General features: G+C 48.0%; 1 protein-coding gene across 1 annotated transcript in view; it reads right to left on the bottom strand.

Annotated features, from left to right (window-relative positions):
- Nucleotides 1–19,373, bottom strand: part of DDR1 (discoidin domain receptor tyrosine kinase 1) — a 286,593-nt gene that overhangs the window by 30,661 nt on the left and 236,559 nt on the right. Inside the window, exons 13-15 of the mRNA XM_086920718.1 lie at nt 9,470–9,717; nt 7,287–7,414; nt 6,719–6,919 (exon numbers count right to left, since the gene is read on the bottom strand). Coding sequence (XP_086776844.1) covers nt 6,719–6,919; nt 7,287–7,414; nt 9,470–9,717 — 577 coding nt within the window. The remainder of the gene's footprint in view (nt 1–6,718; nt 6,920–7,286; nt 7,415–9,469; nt 9,718–19,373) is intronic.

Raw genomic sequence — 19,373 nt, forward strand, 5'->3', positions numbered from 1 at the left:
TGCTCAAAAAAAAATTTCGCTGGATCCCCACCGAAACTAGAAAAACGGTCACCCATGCTCTGGTTACAAGCTGCCTGGACTACGGAAACACCCTATACGCCGGTACCACCGCCAAACTTCAGAAAAAACTCCAACGCATCCAGAACGCTTCAGCCAGACTCATACTAGACATCCCGCGCAAAGACCACATTTCTGGCCACCTGAAAAACCTCCACTGGCTTCCCGTCAATAAGAGGATAACATTCCGCCTCCTAACCCACGCACACAAAGCACTTTACGAACTTGGACCCGAATGCCTCAACACACGACTTTCCTTCTACACCCCCCCTCGCCAGCTACGCTCCTCCAACCTAGCCCTTGCCGCTGTCCCTCGCATCAACAAAACCACTATGGGAGGAAGATCCTTCTCCTACCTGGCGGCTAAAACCTGGAACTCGCTTCCCATTCACCTTCGCCACACTCAGAACCACCTAGCATTCAGAAAGCAACTTAAAACCTGGATATTCGACATGTAATTCCCCTCCCATCCGCAAGCGCCTTGAGACCCTCTGGGTATGTAGCGCGCTATATAAATTATCTGACTTGACTTGACTTGACTTGAAGAGTCTTTTTTTAATCCAAATGACTTGCAGGCCTCACATCTTTCCTCTCTATGGTCCAGCAAGAGGCATCGATTGCAAACAGCGTGTTGGTAGTATGGGGGTATTTAGAGTGACAATTTAGACAGAAGCAGAACGGAGTGCGTTCCATTAGCAGGCCGTTCTCTGAAGGGCCGGCCCAGCCGGGCGTGGCCCGTGGGCCGAGGAAGCTACGCAGAAAGGTGATTGCTTGGAATGCCATGAAACGACACAATCAAGACAATACCGTTGAGTGGAGATCTACCAGACAACCGAAGGGAGTCCGAAAGAGTCTTGATTCGGAGCGCGTGTGATTACATTCGACCCCGATCGGTGGAAGAAACTAGAAATGGCGTCGATGACCATGTGCCGTATCACCAAGAGGAGGAGTCACCAAGACTGGTGAGTCAAAGAAAACTTCTTGAAACGAAAACAAATTTTAATCATCCAAGCGCAAGACTAGATTCCGGACATCTGCAAAGCATGTGTATCTATAGCACACAAGCCCCTAATCTTGATTTTTCTCTTGTATCTTTATATGTGATATATTTAGATCTTCTTGTTGAAGCTCGGGTATTGATCTGCCCTTAAGAACATGTTATCAAGCATATTCTGCTTAACAGAATTGACAAATAATCCTTATTTGATAAATGCATACACAGAATTATTTTATTTAAATGCCTGATATGTTTATTTAGGTATGCCGCCTCATTTCATGTATTTTATTTCTTGAACTTTACTGAATTTCTCGCTTTCACATTTTCTCTTTCTTGATTTAAATTCTCTGTAGATTTGCAGATGAGAACGTATCCTTTTCATTATAAATGTGGGTGGCCTGTATTTTGTATTTTGTTGTTATGGATTTAAGCTTCTTGTCCATATAAACTAAAGTTGTGGAGTTTGAAGCTGATTATTGTGGTATTTGCAAATGCTTATTTGTTGATGCACAGTATGCGGTGCAATGAAACTGTTATTTTTGTGACTCTTGCAGCCCTGAGGAAGTGGTGTTCTTACCATAAAACACTAGTTGGTGACCCAGATGCATTTTTCTTTTATGATCCACGAACTTCATCAATTACATTTTCTAAAAAGTCCTGGATAGATTTGTAATTTGTAAACTGTCTTTGATGTTATTCACGCAAAGTGCATCATCTTAATGCATTATGTGCACTAAAGGTATATGTTTAAAGAATAGAGGTCAATACATATATGTTAGACATGTTGGACTTCATTGTTGATCAGACATCACATAAGATCCCTCCCCACACTTTATTGCTAGTGTTTATACGCTCCAAGCCAAAGGGGTAACTGGCTCAGTGGGTGGAGTGCGCAGGATCAGGAGCTCTGTTGTCCCCTGAATTTTTGTTTTAATAGTGACCGGACCACATGTGAAGGACATTCAGCAGAGAGGGACACATGAGAGAAGAGAGCTGGAAAGAAAGAACAGAAAGAGAGAGGAGGGAGTACGTAGGGAGAAGTTCTAGAAAAGAAGGGCGAGGGTGCGAAAGAAGGAATTGAAGTGAGAAACAAAGCGCATAAATAGAAAGCAGAAGAGATTATTTTCGGGTGCACTAGAAAGAGATGATAGAGAGAAAGATAAACAACAATTGATGGAGTGAGTGAATTAACTTGAGTAAAAGGAACAGGTGGGAGAGGAGGGGGGAGAGGCAGATGTGAAGCTGAGGCCAACCAGTGAATTAACCCTGGGGAGGCTGGGAGCAGAGCCTAGTTATAGGGAGAAACTGAATCTCTGACTTATCCTGGGACATGAGAACAGGCCTCGGCTCAGCAGGTGCCGTCATTTACGAGCAGGCGCCGCCGCCATGATGTCAGAGCGAGTAACTGAGACAGCTGCTGCGACGCCATCTTGGTGGTGCAGCCAAGAAGCTCAGTGTGGGAAACTTTACATGCTTTACAAGCTGAGGAATGCAATAAACATCCTCTCACTGGCATCAAGCTTCTGAGATATTCTTGAAAACGACCACAAAACGCAATGATTTATAGGAGTAGACGCTACCTTGGATGCCAGCTGGGCTTGTACCATACAAATACCCCAACACACACACAATATGCACCCTACACAGCTGCCAGCAAGGAGGAGTGGGTCCGCACTTACCGCAGGAAGTCACAGAAGAGTATGGAGCTTTCTCCCAACACCAAATCACTGCGGTCTCCTGAGGGGGCGGAGTGTCGCTGTTCATTGCCGATCAAGACTGGCAACTAGTAGCGATGGCTGTCACCAGCTGCACCTTCAAGATTTAATGATATTTGAACATTTCTAAATGCTGTTCCACATTCATGGATGGTTCCTGAACATGACAGGGCATTCCCTTGGCAGGCGCCAGGCTCTCAACAGGGTACTTTAGTAAGGTTGTGAGATGGGCCGGGCACCTTCTGCCCATTAATGACCTACAAGAAGAAGCTCTATGAGGAGGCCGTAACCAGCTGAGGTGTCAGTACCCAGACACCAACCAAACTCGACCAGGAAGACCCTCTCCTATTCACTAACCTTAAACCTCAGCCCGACGACAAATAGGGACCGCTGTCCTTTGTCTAAAGTAAGTCGTGGCTCTACAGATTCAATGGCTACTCGGCAATGGCCGTACACATTCAAGGAAAAGCATCACTGAGGTCCTGAAGTGAAGAGCATTCAGGAGGAAAGTGGAAACAAGAAACACAGACAGCTCGTTTACAGAAACCAATGCAGCTTCAGGACTTTTCTAAAGAATATAGCCTTTTTCTGCAGCCAGGTGGCGCAAGTTCCCAGGTAGGATTGAAATGACAGGTAGGATTGAAATGAGACAGTCCCAGTCTCCATACCACGCCCACTCAACAAGCCATTGGCTCATTTGTGACAATACCACGCCCACTCAACAAGCCATTGGCTCACTAGTGACAATACCACGCCCATTCCACAAGCCATTGGCTCACTTGTGACAATACTACGCCCACTCCATAAGCCATTGGCTCATTTGTGACAATACCACGCCTACTTAACAAGGCATTGGCTCATTTGTGACAATACCACGCCTACTCAACAGGCCATTGGCTCACTAGTGACAATACTACGCCCACTCCACAAGCCATTGGCTCACTAGTGACAATACCACGCCCACTCCACAAGCCATTGGCTCACTTGGGACAATACTACGCCCACTCCATAAGCCATTGGCTTATCTGTGACCCTGCGGATGTACACACTGAGAAGCCCACATAGATGCCAACCTATGGCCTTCACCTTAACCCTGCTATACTTCAGTTGAGTTATTTATAAAGCTCATGTTCACCATTGGTTTCTTGGCGCTGGACCATGAGGAGGTCTAAGAGGGATCTGTGAGACTGTGTGGAATAGCCAAGTCTTCAATGGCTGAAGTTGGATAAGGCTCGTCATTGTAGTTGGACAAGGATCGTCCTTAAAATTGGACAAGGATCGTCATTGAAGTTGGACAAGGATCATCAACGAAGTTGGACAAGGCTCGATATTGAAGTTGTACAAAGCTTGTCTTTGAAGTTGGACACGGTTCATCATTGGAGTTGGACAAGGTTCGTCACTGAAGTTGGACAACGATCGTCCTTAAAATTGGACAAGGATTTTCATTGAAGTTGGACAAGGCTCGTCATTGGAGTTGGGCATGGCTCATCATTAAAGATGGACAAGGCTCATCATTGGAGTTGGACAAGGATCGTCAATGAAGTTGGACAAGGATCGTCAATGAAGTTGGACAAGGCTTGATATTGAAGTTGTACAAAGCTCGTCTTTGAAGTTGAACACGGTTCGTCATTGAAATTGGACAAGCTTGTCATTGAAGATGGACACGGCTCATCCTTTGCCTGGCTGAGCGCTCCATAGCTTGAATAAGCACAAGAAGCTTCGGCCATCTTGTCTCGATTTGTTGGAGGTTCGTCTTTGAAGTTGGACACGATTCGTCATTGAAGTTGGACAAGGGTTATCATTGAAGTTGGACAAGCTCGTCATTGAAGATGGACACGGCTCATCCTTCTCCTGGTCGAGCGCTCCAGAGCTTGGATAAGCACAGGAAGCTTTGGCTATCTTGTCTCGATTTGTTGAATATAGGAATAGCCAAGACATTTGCAGTGTTCGACCGTGAAGGACTTGGAAGATTGGACCTTTTCCCCCAGTTACCTGTAAACACAGGAGCCAGTTCATAACAGCTCTACAGAGGGAGCGATGCGCCCCCTCTTTTAAAGGGTGCAAGCGCAGTAAAAGAGAAGGGGACAACCATAAGAAATATGGGTGCTCCAAGGACCGGACAAGCACCTGTAGAGCAGGTAAGAACCACCTAAATAAGGGAAATTTGTTTATGGAAGCGAGATCCAACGAGGGCGGATTCTGCCATCTCTTACCCTCGATGTTCAGGAAATTTTACACACTGAGACACCACCAACTCAGGCCTTTCACCAATGCCCTGCCCTTACCGAAGCCACGGTGCTCACCTCATCATTGGTCCTTTGCTGGATTAGTAGGTCCTCAACTGGCCCACAGGCCCTCACTCAATCCATGGTCCTCATATCACATAGCTTTTCAATCCCTTGCCTCTCCCCTTGCTCCATCACCTCATCCCTTGGTCCCTCACCTCACCCCTTGGTCCTTCGCCTCATCCTTGGTCCCTCGCCTCATTACTTTGTACCTCGCCTCATCCTTGGTTCCTCGCCTCATCTCTTTTTCCCTTGCCTCATTACTTGGTTCCTTGCCTCATCTCTTGCCTCATCCCTTGGTCCCTTGGCTCATTACTTGGTTCCTCGCCTCATCCCTTGGTTCCTCGCCTCATCCCTTGGTCCCTCGCCTCATTACTTGGTCCCTCGCCTCATTACTTGGTACCTCGCTTCATCCTTAGTCCCTCGCCTCATTACTTGGTATCTCGCTTCATCCTTGGTCCCTTGCCTCATTACTTGGTACCTCGCTTCATCCTTGGTCCCTCGCCTCATTACTTGGTACCTCGCTTCATCCTTAGTCCCTCGCTTCATCCCGTGGTCCCGTGCCTCCTTACTTGGTTCCTCGCCTCATCCCTTGGTCCCTTGCCTCATTACTTGGTTCCTCCCCTCATCCCTCGGTCCCTCCCCACTTGGTCCTTGGCCTCACCCCATGGTCTCTCAACTCATCCCTTGGTCCCATGTCTCATCTCTTGGTCTCTCACATCACCCCTTGGTTCCTCACCTCATTCCTTGGTCCCTTTCTCACCTCATCCTTAGTCCCTCGCCTCATCCCTTGGTCCTTTGCCTCATCCCTTGCTCCCTTACCTCATCCCTTGGTCCCCTGCCTCATCCCTCGGTCCCTCACCCCTTGGTCGCACAACTCATCCCTTGCTCCTTTACCTCATTCCTTGCTCCCTTACCTCATCACTTGGTCTCATGTCTCATCCCTTGGTCCCTCACATCACCCCTTGGTTCCTCAACTCATCCCTTGGTACCTCGCCTCATCTCCTGGTCCCATGTCTCATCCCTTGGTCCCTCACGTCACCCCTTGGTACCTCGCCTCATCCCTTGGTCCTTTGCCTCATCCCTTGGTTTCTCACCTCATTCCTTGGTCCCTTGCCGCATCCCTTTGTCCTTCAACTCATCCCAGGGTATTCACCTCACCTATGAGCCCTCACCTCACCCCTTGGTCTCCCATGGGCTCTGGCACAGTCTTCAGCCGGCCAACTTATTCCAAGGTGCTCACCTCATCCCAGGGTACTCACCTCATTCATGGGCATTACCTCTACATCGCATTCTCACCTCACCTCACCTCGCCCCAGTGCCTCACCTAGCTCCACTGCCTCCTCTGATTCCCGGCGCCTCACCTCGCCTTGGCACCTCGCTCTGGCACCTCACCCAATTCCTGGCCCTTCACCTCTCCCCAGGGCCCTTCCTTGCCCTGGCAGCTCACCTGATTCATAGCACCTCACCTGATTCCTGGCACCTCACCTCGCCCCGGCACCTACCTCACCCCGGCACCTCACCTCACCACAGTACCTCACCTCATCCTGTCTCACCTCACCCCGGCTGCTCACCTCACCCCAGTGCCTCACCTTGCCCCGTTGCCTCACCTCACTCCAGCGCCTCACCTTGCCCCATCGCCTCATCTTGCCCCGGCGCCTCACCTGATGCCTGGCATGCTGCAGGCGCTGCCGCTGATCTTCTCCTCCAGGTCATGGCTGCTCAGGAACTGGTTGAGGTCACCATTTTCCATGTACTCGGTGATCATGCAGAGGGGGTCGTCCTGCACGCACACCCCCAGGAGGCGGATGATGTTGGGATCCTTAAGGCGGGACATGATCTTCACCTCTTTTAGGAAATCGTTCCTGCAGCCAGAGACACAGGGGGGGGAAGTTACAATGAGGGCCCTGTTTCAGCCCCAAATCAGGAAGAGACAAATGTAAGGCTGGGTGAGGGAGCAGGTGGAGGAGGGAAGGGTAGAAGCTGAGGAGGATAGTGTGAGGGACAGTGGGTGAGGGACAGAGGGTGAGGGACAGAGAGAGGGAAACAGAGAGTCGAGTAACAGGTTGAGGATACAGTACTTGCAGGACAGAGATTGAGGCAGAGGATGAGGGACAGAGGGTGGGGGCAGACAGGGGAGGATATAAATTTAGAGGGAGAGGAAGTGACAGAGCAGCTCAGGTGGCAGGGAGGGAGGGTGAGGTGTGTGGAAGAGGGAGGAAGGCACCGTACCTGGCGTTCTTGGTGGCGTCGGAGCGCAGTATTTTCACAGCCACCATCAGGGGGCGCCCCTTGCGGATGTTGAATGGGAACTCGAGGCTCAGAAGGTCCTGCGGGCTGTCAATCTCACACAAGTGAACCTGGGGGGGCAGGAGAGAAAGACAGGGTTCATAGAAACACAGGGTGCAGAAAAACATGAATGCAACGAAACACAGGGAGCACAAAAACATGGGACGCACAGAAACACAGGGAGCACAAAAATATGGGACGCACAGAAACACAGTGTGCATAAAAATATGGGATGCACCAAAACACAGGGAGCACAAAAACATGGGATGCACAGAAACACAAAATCATGGGATGCACAGAAACACAGGGAGCAAACATGGGATGCACCGAAACACAGAAGCACAAAAACACAGGATGAACAGAGACACAGGGAGCACAAAAACATGGGATGCACAGGGAGCACAAAAACATGGGATGCACAGAAACACAGGGAGCACAAAAACATGGGATGCACAGAAGCACAGGGATCACAAAAACATAAGATGCACAGAAACACAGGGTGCACAGAAACATGGGATGCATAGAAACACAGGGAGCGCACAATCATGAGATGCACAGAAACACAGGGAGCACAAAAACATGGGATGCACAGAAACAGGGGTGCACAAAACATGAGGAGCGAGGATAATGAAATGGGATTCACAGAGGCGAGTGGTGGGGAGAAACAAGAGGAGCAAAGAAGTGAGGGATGAAGGGTGGAGAGAAATAGGAGTTCACAGAAACCATTGGTGCATAGAAAGAAGACATGAGAAGAACCACACATAGTACAGAAACAAAGAAGCACAGAAACATGGGGTGCACAGAAACATGGGATGCACAGAAAGATGTATGATAAAGAGAAACCAGGGGTGCAAGAAACACATGTGACTCAGACACGCAGGTTACAAAGAGGAGAGAAGCCAGGGGTGCATGGGGCAGTCAAGATGTAACTGAAATGGTAAGGCCACATCTGAGCAGCACCACTTTTCCCAATAGAAAGGCTAAACTAAAATCACAGGGTCGCTGCTGCAGGACAGTGGAAAGCAGCGACCCCTGCAGTAAGTGCCCGGTTAGTCCCATGAATGATTGCCTGTTGTAAATGAGGCAATGAATGTAGAGAGAGTGAAAAAGAAACCTAGAGCAACAGAAGCGGGCCGTTCTCATTAGACGAGAGCTGGGCTCGGCTGTGTACAATACACAGTATGAGTTAGGAGGAAGGGTGTTGGCACACGCCTTGTTCTCGTTCTTCACAGGGTTTCCAACTTGACACTTTCCCTCAGTCGAAACCTAAAAGATACAGTGCACAAGCGAGAACCCCAGTGGAGGTGACACAAGCGCGAACCCCTGTAGGGGTGACACAAGCGACAACCCCTGTGGGGATGACACAAGTGACAACCCCTGTGGGGCTGACACAAGCGAGAATCCCTGTAGGGCAGACACAAGCAAGAACGCCAGCAGCAGTGAAACAAGCTAGAACCCCTGTAGTGGTGATACAAGTGAGAACCCATGTAGGGCTGACCCAAGCGAGAACCCCTGTAGGGCTGACACAAGCATGAACCCCTGTAGGGCTGACACAAGTGAGAACCCCTGCAGGGCTGACACAACCATGAACCCCTGTAGGGCTGACACAAGCGAGAACCCCTGTAGGGCTGACACAAGCTAGAACCCCTATAGTGGTGATACATGCGAGAACCCCTGTAAGGCTGACACTAGCTAGAACCCCTATAGTGGTGATACAAGCAAGAACCCCTGTGGGGTTGACACAAGCGAGAACCCCTTTAGTGGTGATACAAGCAAGAACCCCTGTAGGGCTGACACAAGCAAGAACCCCTGTAGTGGTGACACAAGCGAGAACCCCTGTAGGACTGACACAAGGAAAAACCCCTGTAGGGCTGACACAAGCGAGAACCCCTGTAGTGGTGACACAAGCGAGAACCCCTGTAGGACTGACACAAGCGAGAACCCCTGTAGCAGTGACACCAGCGAGACCCCTGTAGGGGTGTTACCAGCTAGAACCCCTGTAGGGCTGACACAAGCGAGAACCCCTCTAGGGCTCACACAAGCTAGAACCCCTGTAGGGCTGACACAATTGAGAACCCCTCTAGTGCTGACACAAGCGAGAACCCCTGTCGGGCTGACTCTCTTACCTCTCCAAACTGGCCCTCGCCCAGCTTTTCCTTAAAGACGAGCCGGGCGCGCGGGAACTCGCCCACCGCGATATCCTTCCCCGCCAGGGCGTCCACAGTGATGGCCGGAACCGCGTAGGTGTTGTTTCCGGTGACCCCTTGCAGGTTGATGATGTCGGCCTCAGCATAGTGGGGGACATTGTTCTGGAAGCCCTGGAGAGGGACCCCACTCTTGGAAGGCTCGGGCTCCATGTAGTCGGCACCACAGACTGCAGAGGGGAAGAGAGGGAGAGAGAAAGCTGTCTTCAGACTGGTATCAAGTTGAGACAGTAGCTGGGAACAGAAGGTGACACATCCTTGAATCTCCTGGATGGGTAAGATCAGAGAAAGAAATGAGTATGCCAGTGGCAGAAGACTTACAGGTTCCCTCATCATCTGTTACTGTCCCATGGCAGAGGATGTGAGAGGGGCAGTTAAATATTGGAGCATTGGAACAGTAGCCATTGGACAACAAATCACAGACGCGTTGGTACAGTGAGCCCCTGCCTGGCACATGCTGCAAAGGAAGTGAGTTCTTTCTAAACAACTAGCCACTGACAAGGGCTACCAGGTCAGCAGCCAAGGGAGATCTCACCTGGTCAGTATCCACAACTAGTATCATGATTAGATCACCGTACAAGACTCAATACTTCTGGCATGACTGTATTCCTTATTCCTTTACCGATAATACATGAAGTAAGACGCTATAGGTGCTGGAGTATGCGTTTCTTATAGGTGATCTCTCCCGGGCCTGTTCAACTGTTAGATTCTTCATAATAACGAATGTAGGCGCCCTCATCTCTTTGTCTTCAATATTTTTCAAGCCCACGGTTAAGTGGTGTCGCGATTCAGTCATGGGTGACACCGGTGCAGAAAGCCCTGATGAGCCCTGTCCCGGGCTTCGCAAAATGAAATGTGGGTCATAGGAGAGATCACCTACAAGAACCTCGGACTCCGGCACCTATGTCTTACTACATGTGTTATTGATAAAGGAATAAGAAATACAGTTTGTAATCACACGCCTTGAAAAAGTCCCATTGGGGACGAAACACGTGTCGGCTGATGATCATGTACTTGGTTGGAAGCGTGTACACACAATAAAGACAACAAAAATATACCACAGGACCTTGGACTTATGAAGTGATTTTTCTGTCATACTGTAGACAGATCAACATTTGAATCTCTCACTATAATGAGGTCAGGATCCATCGATCTACATACTAATATCATTTATATGTGCACAAAGTACGGCCATGACATATTGCTGCTATTCACGGTTCTCACTGGGGATGGGTGAGAATATACAGATGTTGGTAATTATTCATTAAGGAGCCCCAGGCTTTAACCCTCTTTCTGAAGTCCAAATGATTTGCTTCAGGTTTTGATTAGAAGGTTGAGGAGATTAAAGTTTAATAGCTTGGATACAGGGGCCTGTATCTTACTGCCTATTGAACCGAAATTTAGCAAATGAGAAAAATATGTTTAGTCTTGGAACATAAACGACTCCTAGAGCTACAAAGCTGGGTTTAGTGTTGAACAAGGTTTATAATGTCATGCAGATTTGTAGAGAGCTCCATCACCCAGGGAGGGGGGGGGTTGGTGGATACTGGCGCTATGAAGGTGGGAGTCTAGCCCTACCTAGGGCTTAGTGAGACTATTAGAAAAGCCAGGTAATCAGTTTCTCGCAGAATGCAAGAAGTGAGGATGAGGAATGCTGCAGCGTGTAGGATTCCCTTAAGGGTTGCCGATGTGGAGTCGGGGAGGCCATGGAACAGGACACTACCAACAGGTAAGAGAGCTTAGACAGCAGTTCTGAAGTTGCTTCCAGGCAGGATCGGTTTCACTTTGGGCAACATGCATCAACGGGACATTTTGCGATTCCTTATTTGCGAAAAATGGGGAATCGCAAACAAGGAATCACAAAATGGGATGCATTAATTTATTCGCATAATTTTTGCGATTCGGTGAAAATCGCAATTTTTACCGAATCGCAAGGATTATGCGAATTCTAAATTGCGATTTCGCAATTCCCATTGATTCCTATGGGCCAAAAGGCCCATAGGAATCAATGGGAAGGCATTGACATTTTGCGAATTTCTATGTGCGATTCGCAAAATGTTAATGCATTAAATGGGTGCAGGGGGGGTCCAAATGACCCCCCCCTGCACCCCTGAAATGCATTTTTAAGTGCATGTTTCACACACACATGCCCTAAGGACATGTGTGTCTGTAATATTACAGTGTTTAAAATGCAATTTTGAGCATTTTTAAACTTTTTCGCAAATTACCACGAGGTTCAACCTCGTGGTAATTTGCACCCTCGTGGTAATTTGCACCCCCTAATTGCGAATTCGCAATTTAAAATGCAATTGCTTTTAAGGAATCTCAAATTTGCGATTCCTTAGAAGCAATCGCATTTTTGGAATTCGCTAAAAATTGCGATTTTCCCAAAAATGTTTGATGCGTCCAAAAAAGATGTTTAGGAATCGCAAACAGCCGAATTTACCGATTCGCACCGTTTGCGACTCCTAAATACCTTGATGCATGTGGGCCACGTTCCTTAGAGAGAGTTGGTTCCAGGCCTTCTTTGTTTTCTTGGCAATGTTCCTTGAGGGCGAGGGTGGTGTCCAGGGTGAATCCAAGTGATTTGGCTTTCAGTGAAAGTTGGAGTTCAAAGCTGCAAGGTTCATGTCATTGTCCCAGGTTTGTTTCTTGTTTTTTGTTCTTGGAAAATAACAGTAATTCTGTCTTGGTTGGGTGGAGCTTCTGGGAGGCTCTGGACATCCAGGTCTGGATGAGGTGCAGGAGGCGTCCGAGGCGTTGAATGCGTAGATCAAAGGAGGCCTTCAAGTAGAGCTCGTCATTATCAGTATGCTGGGGGAATCCTGATGCTGTTTTCTGTGAGTAGAGCATCATGTGGCTTCATGTAGAGGCTGAAGATGCCAGTAGACGGAATTGGGCCCTGGGGGACTCCGAAAGTAATAGAGATCGTCTGGCACCACGAGGTGTCCATGCGAACAAACTGGAGTCAGCTGGAAAGGTAGGAGGAGAACCAGTAAAGGACGTTGTCGGTGAATCTCATTCATGATTTTAGAGAATGAAAAAGAGTGGGAAGGCCAACAGTGCCAAAAGCAGCTGAGAAGTTCACCAATGTAAGGAGCCCGGGGTCATCTTAGTCTGTGGTCAGAAGGACAATGTCTGTGTTGAGTAAGGTAGCAGTCTCCATGCCGTAGCACGAACTGAAGCCTGATTGGTAGTCATGTAGGAGATGGTTGGTGCTGATGTGATTGTATAGTTCACAGTAGACTAACTTTTCATTTACTTTACGATGTAGAGTAGGTGAGAGATGAGCTAGTAGGAGACAAGGTAATCAGAGGTGAATGTAACTTTATTCAGGGGTGGGAGGATCTGGCCTGTATTTAGAGTCTCTGGGAAGATACCTTGATCCTGGAACATGTTGACAATAGTGAGAAGAGTTGAGAGAGCTTCCCTAGAGGGAGCCTTGATGAAGGACGAGTGTAAGACATCAGCTTCGTGGGAGGTGGCTTCGAGGGATTTGAGGATGATGACAAGATCTGCATGAGATGGGACTTTGAAGGATGGCCATTGCTGGATTGTATCAAAAGGAGTGGGTCTACGAGGAGCAGCAGGCTTGGTGTTGTTGATGTACTATTGAACCTCATGTGTTTTTCCACTGAAGAAGAGGTTGATGGCATCGCACTTGACAGTGGGGTGTGGGATAGGAGGGTCAGGCGGTTTGATGCAGTGCTTGGTTGCTTTGAAGAATGTTCTGCTTCTGTTGGCAGCTTTGTTGTTGGTGTTGGTGCTGTATGTTGCTTTGGCTGATGTGATGAGTTGTCTGGATGTTGCAGTGGGGGGGGGGGAGGGGTCTTCAGTAGAAGGTATGCTGTTCTTCTTCGATTTGCATTCCTGTCTGCAGATAGAGTGTTTCTACTTGGCAAGGTCTTTGGAGTGGCAAGTTGCTCAAGGTATGGCCTAGCACTTGTGTGTTATTGTTGGAGCTTGGGTGTATGCATGGTTTTCTAAAGAAGTGTTGAATGCCGTGATATCAGACTTGAAGCTGGCAGGGAGACAGATGAGTTTCAAGCTTTGGATAATTATTTTAATGATCTGACGGTTTGGTCTTCTCTTTTAGGTTGACCCAGTCTTTTTAGTTGGAAACTGAGGAAAGAGATAGTGGTGGCGAGATCACCAGTCTATTCCAGGTGAATGGGTATTTGAACTGGAGTGCTGGTGATGTTAAGAAGATGAGGTCGAGCTTGTGGCCTTTGGAGTGCGTTGACTTGTTGATGTACTGCAGTATATGAAGTATTTCAGTGAGGGTGAGGAGGGCGTCCGTGTTTTTTCAAGCTTGTGTTGTCTGAAAGCTTGACCTTACCTTGGAGGCTGGTGTGGGCTTGTTGGATGGCTGAGATGATGAGGGTATCATCAATGCTTCCATATCAGGTCTAATGTCATCAAACCAGCAAGCAACATTGCTTTATTATAAAGTCTTTTGTCAGCAAGCCAACACCCAATAAAGTTTCATCATCAGGCCTTTCTTCATGAAGGCAACGCCCAATAATGCTTCAACGTCAGGTCGATCACCATCAAGCTAACACCCAATAATGCTTCATTATCAGGTTTATCATCATCAAGCTTACACCCAGTAATGCTTCATCATAGATCTATCATCATTAAGTCAACACTCAATAATGCTTCCTCATCAGGTCGATCAACATCAAGGCAGTGCCCAATAATGCCTCATCATCAAGCCTATCATCATCAAGCCAAAACCCAATAATGCTTCATTATCAGGTTCATCATCATCAAGCTAACACCCAGTAATGCTTCATCATAGGTCTGTCATCATGAAGTCAACACCCAATAAAGCGTCATCATCAGGTAGATCATCATGAATGCAACACCCAAAAATGCTTCATCATAGGTCTAGCATCATTAAGTCACCACCAAATAATGCTTCAACATCAGGCACATCAAGGCAATGCCCAATAATACTTCATCATCAAGCTTATAATCATCAAGCCAACATCCAATAATGCCTCTTCATCGGGTCAATCATCATCAAGCCAACAGGCAATAATGCTTCTTCATCAGGTCTATCATCATCAAGCTAACACCCAGTAATGCTTCATCATAGTGTCGTAAATTGACAGCAATGGGTTAGCATTTAGCTGAAGCCATCCTGTATTTAGAAGTTATCTTATCCGCTTTGTGACAGCCATTTTGTATTTCTGGCAGCCATTTTGTTTGCCATGTGCCCGCCATGTGCTCTGTCCTCCCTCAGTGTTAACTGCTCTTGAAATCTGCCTAGAGACAAACTATATTCAGCATCTTCCACTTCGCACATGCCCAGAAGGGCCTAGCTCAGTGATTCCCAAACTCTTTCAACCTACGGCTCCCTTAACCTATTGGCCAGTGGCTGTGGCTCCCCATTATGCTACTTCTTTGGTGGGCAGGGGAGATGCACGCCCTGCCTCGGGAGTGCTTTCATTTTTCTCCCTGAAAATAATTGGGATGAAGTAGATGAAGGTATTGTAATCATAGATGTAATCCAATCCTTTTCACTGCGGAGCTCCATGCAGTGTCAATGACAATTGCTGTGCAAAAGACTGCATGACTGCATGAACTGATAGAACTATCGTGCCAATTTTAAAACGGACATATTTTAAAAACGCTATTATTTTTTCAATAGTGTCATTTTACTCACCTATCTGCACTGATACTCCCAAGGAGTCTGGGCTCAATCATCAGCCTGCACGCCTCGTTCCGACTCAGTGATTAGCACCGTTGAGCGGAGGGCGGACAGGCAAGAGCCAGACACACTTCCGGTCTGCGAGTGGTTAGCGCTCTGGCTTTCACTAGTGCGAGGGGCATAAAGCCCTCCTCCCACTCCAAGCGCGCAGCGGTCGCGCGCAGTGGATCACCTAAGAGATCGCCTAAGAGGAGCCAAAGAGTAGCCCGTCTGCGCCCGTCCGCGCCAGGACGGGGCCAGGTGCCATGGGCTCTGCTCCTCGTGGATCCTCTATAGTCACAAGGGCGCCTAGAATAAGGTACTCCAGCAATGCACTACATCACCTATGTCCTGCCCCTCTTAAAGGATGTAATAGAAACTCTTGGCCGTATCCAGAGGGTCCGTTTTCTTGCATACATTGCCAGTTTCAGGCATTCTACACTGTACCAACTGCTGGGGTTAAACCATCAAAACCTCTGCCAGAATGCGGCCTGAAGAGCTTTTTATTGAATGTGCGTTCTCTGTCCAAACATCATTTAGAACTATGGGACCTTGTGTTTTCTCTACAGCCTGATATATGCTTCCTAACCGAGTCCTTGATGAAACCCCATACAGTTTCCGCTATAACACTGGGGGTTCCTTTAGGCTACAAGTTTTTACATTTTGATCGGCCCAATAAAACTGGGGGTGGATTATTATTATTATTATTATTATTATTGCATTTATTGAGCGCACAGCTACCCGGAGGTTTCCCGGCGCTTGCCTTGGGAACCCGTCCTGCCTTTTCCCTGTGAGATAGCCCCTACAGGGCATCCCCAAGGTGAAAGCCAGGCATCCCGCCGCGGGGGGGCCGTTGTGGAGATTAAGCAAGCTTAATGCCCAGAGTTGCAGAGTGTGAACCCAGGATTAGGTCAGGCACCGAAGCGAGAATTATCGAGTCCGTGGACATTTGAGCTCAAGACCCTGCCGCGTCGGGAATTGAACCCTGGTCCCGGGTCTGACCTCAGCTTCCGGGTCTGCCTGCTCTACACCGTGAGCCACACTTCTCCACATTGTGTAGGATTAGCCATCCTACACAAGGAAGAGTTGAAGGTTGTTATACTGGAGCAATTCCTTTGTTTATCTATGGAAACAATGATTTTTAAAATAAGCTCTGATGCTAAAACCTTTTGGAAAGGTGCCCTAGTGTATCGCCCACCTGGACCCCTATTGGGTTTCACCCTATCCCTGGTGGAAGCACTAGCACCTCATTTTAAAGCTAAAGAAAACGTTATCCTCCTGGGTGATTTTAATGTTCATGTCGATATTCCCTCACACCCAGAGACCTCAACTTTTTTAGCAGATCTCTCCACCATAGGCCTTGAAATGTATAACAAGGGCCCTACACACAAAGGAGGCCACACACTGGATATAATCTTCTCTAACTGCCCTGACATACGATGCTATCCTGCAACCCAGATAAGCTGGTCTGACCACTATCTAGTGGAATTTTCCTTATTGGGTGTCTCTAAACCCTCCCTTAAGCCACCGCTTCCACCCATCTGGAGACGACAATGGTAGAAGAGCTAGAGATAGTATGGAAGAAACCAATCTTCACTGAGACAGATAACGTGGATTCGGCCCTCTCCAAACTTATTGATTCCCTCACAATGGCAGTAGACACTCTTGCACCGCTAAAACTGCATAAACAACATCCCACCTCTAAGCAAGAAATATGGTATACCGAAGCACTTAGAGTTGAGAAACAGGGTTGTAGAAAAATAGAGAAGAAGTGGAGGAAAACCCAAACAGAGGAGAATAAAAGGGCATATAAAGAGGCTCAATCAAATTATTATAAAAATATAAGGCTGGCTAGGAAGAACAGTCTTATCCAGCAACTCGATGAAGCAGGCAACTCCACTAAAGAGCTTTATAAAATACTACAGACCTTCGTAAAACCGATGGCCTGCGAAAGTTCAGATGACTTCTCACAGCCTCTTTGTGATGACATCTCCCTGTTTTTTTAAAAAAAAATCAATACGAACTATGATAAAATCATGATAGCCTCCAGTAATATGAACAGCTCTCCTAGCCCACCTAAATCATCCACACTTGGGAACCATTCTTTTACCATCTTTCCACCCATTAATGATACTGACTTCTTCAATCTTATCAGTCACATAAAATCTGGGTCCCCGGATGATCTTCTACCTGCCAAATTGATTGCCCCCTTGAGTACTTTCATTGGACCTGTGGTCACATCTGTATTAAATCTTTCACTCAAGGAAGGGCAGGTACCTATGGAATGGAAGAGAGCGGTGGTGAACCCTATTCGTAAGAACACGTCACACCCATGGACGGATCTTTCCAACCTCCGACCCATCTCCCTTTTGCCATACTTTAGCAAGATGGCCGAGAAGCATGTGAACACCTGTTTGTCAAATTACATCGAGACAGCGGGCGGTCTGGACCCGTCGCAATCGCGATTCAGACCCAATCACAGCACAGAATCTGCCCTCCTCTCAGTGACCGATACGATCAGGATGACACTAGATGGAGGGGGCTCAATGATTCTGGTATTGTTAGATTTGTCCGCGGCCTTTGACACAGTGTCACATGAGATTCTTCTCGGCCGCCTGCGGGAGGTGGGCATAGGGGGTGTGGCGCTGTCCTGGGTAGAGAGCTTTCTCACAGGCCGCTCACAAGGTGTCAGATTGGGCTCCCTTCAATCCATCTCTAGGGAGCTCACCAAGGAAGTGCCACAAGGCTCATGTCTAAGCCCTACACTATTTAATGTGTATGTGGCACCCCTTGCTGACATTGTGAGAGAATATGGGTTCACCCCGGTGTCCTACGCTGATGACACCCAGCTCGTGTTTCCTTTCCAGTCCCTTACTCCAGCAATAAGGAAATCTTTTGCGGATGGTATGAGGGCGGTTTCTAACTGGATGGCTGCAAACTGCCTTCAATGCAATGTAGGCAAAACAGAGGTGATGTTATTCGGAGAGGCCCCGCTTCTGTGGTCCCCAGAATGGTGGCCTCTAGATCTCGGGCCAGTGCCAAGTCCAAAACTTACCGTTAAAAATCTTGGAGTGCGTTTGGATCAGGCACTGGTGCTCAAAGAGCATGTTAATCAAGTTGCTGGTCTATGTTTCCACACCATCGGACTCCTGCGTCGTGTTTTTCCACTCTTGCCTGACCATCATCGTAAGACTTTGGTCCAGACGTTGGTGATCAGTAGATTGGACTACTGCAATGGCCTGCTTATCTCGTCCAATGAGGAACAACTTAATCGTCTGCAAGTGGTCCAGAACACCGCATCAAGACTGGTACTCAATGCCCAGCCCAGAACCTCTTACCGCCCGCTTCTGGACAGCCTTCATTGGCTGCCGGTTCGGCAGCGGGTTAAATATAAAATCTGTTGCACCATCCACAAATGCCTCTTTCGCATAGGCCCCAAATACTTAACAGACAAGTTCATCCCTTATAGTCCCGGACGCTCTCTCCGCTCAAGCAATCAGCAACTGCTTCAGGTCCCCAGGATTAAGAGAGTGAGACAGGGAGGACGTGCCCTCTCCTACAAAGGCCCCATTCTCTGGAATTCACTTCCACTTGCCTTAAAAACTAACTTACATTTTCAATCCTTTAGGAAGGGCCTTAAAACCTATCTTTATTCGACCTCTTAGTTAAATGTAAATGTAAATGTACATGTATTTATATAGCGCAAACCACCCACATCGCAGGCATCTATGCGCTTGCTTAGGGAACCCGTCCTGGTATTCCCCTGTGAGATAACCCCGGCAGGGTATCCACAAGGTGAAAGCCAGGCATCCCGCCGCGAAGTTCACTGGTAGCTTTACATCTCTACAATCAGTCTAGCATTTGCATCCAGGCGCAAGCGCGGAGATATCCCAATGGGGATCGAATCCTGCGCTATATAAGAAAAAAAATAAATTGACATGTCTGATTGGAGGGACACCCTCATGCAATATCTGTGTGTTCTAGTCTACTTCCCATGTATCCTTGCTTCCTGTCTGTGTGTTCCTGCCTACTGTCTGTGTGTCCTCCTCTCTTTTCTGTGCCCTCATGCCTCCTGACAATATCCTCATATCTCCTGCCTTTGTCCTCATGCCGCCTGCCTCCTGACTGTGT

This window comes from Lissotriton vulgaris, chromosome 5, assembly GCF_964263255.1.
Source record: "Lissotriton vulgaris chromosome 5, aLisVul1.2, whole genome shotgun sequence".
Lineage (NCBI taxonomy): Eukaryota > Metazoa > Chordata > Amphibia > Caudata > Salamandridae > Lissotriton > Lissotriton vulgaris.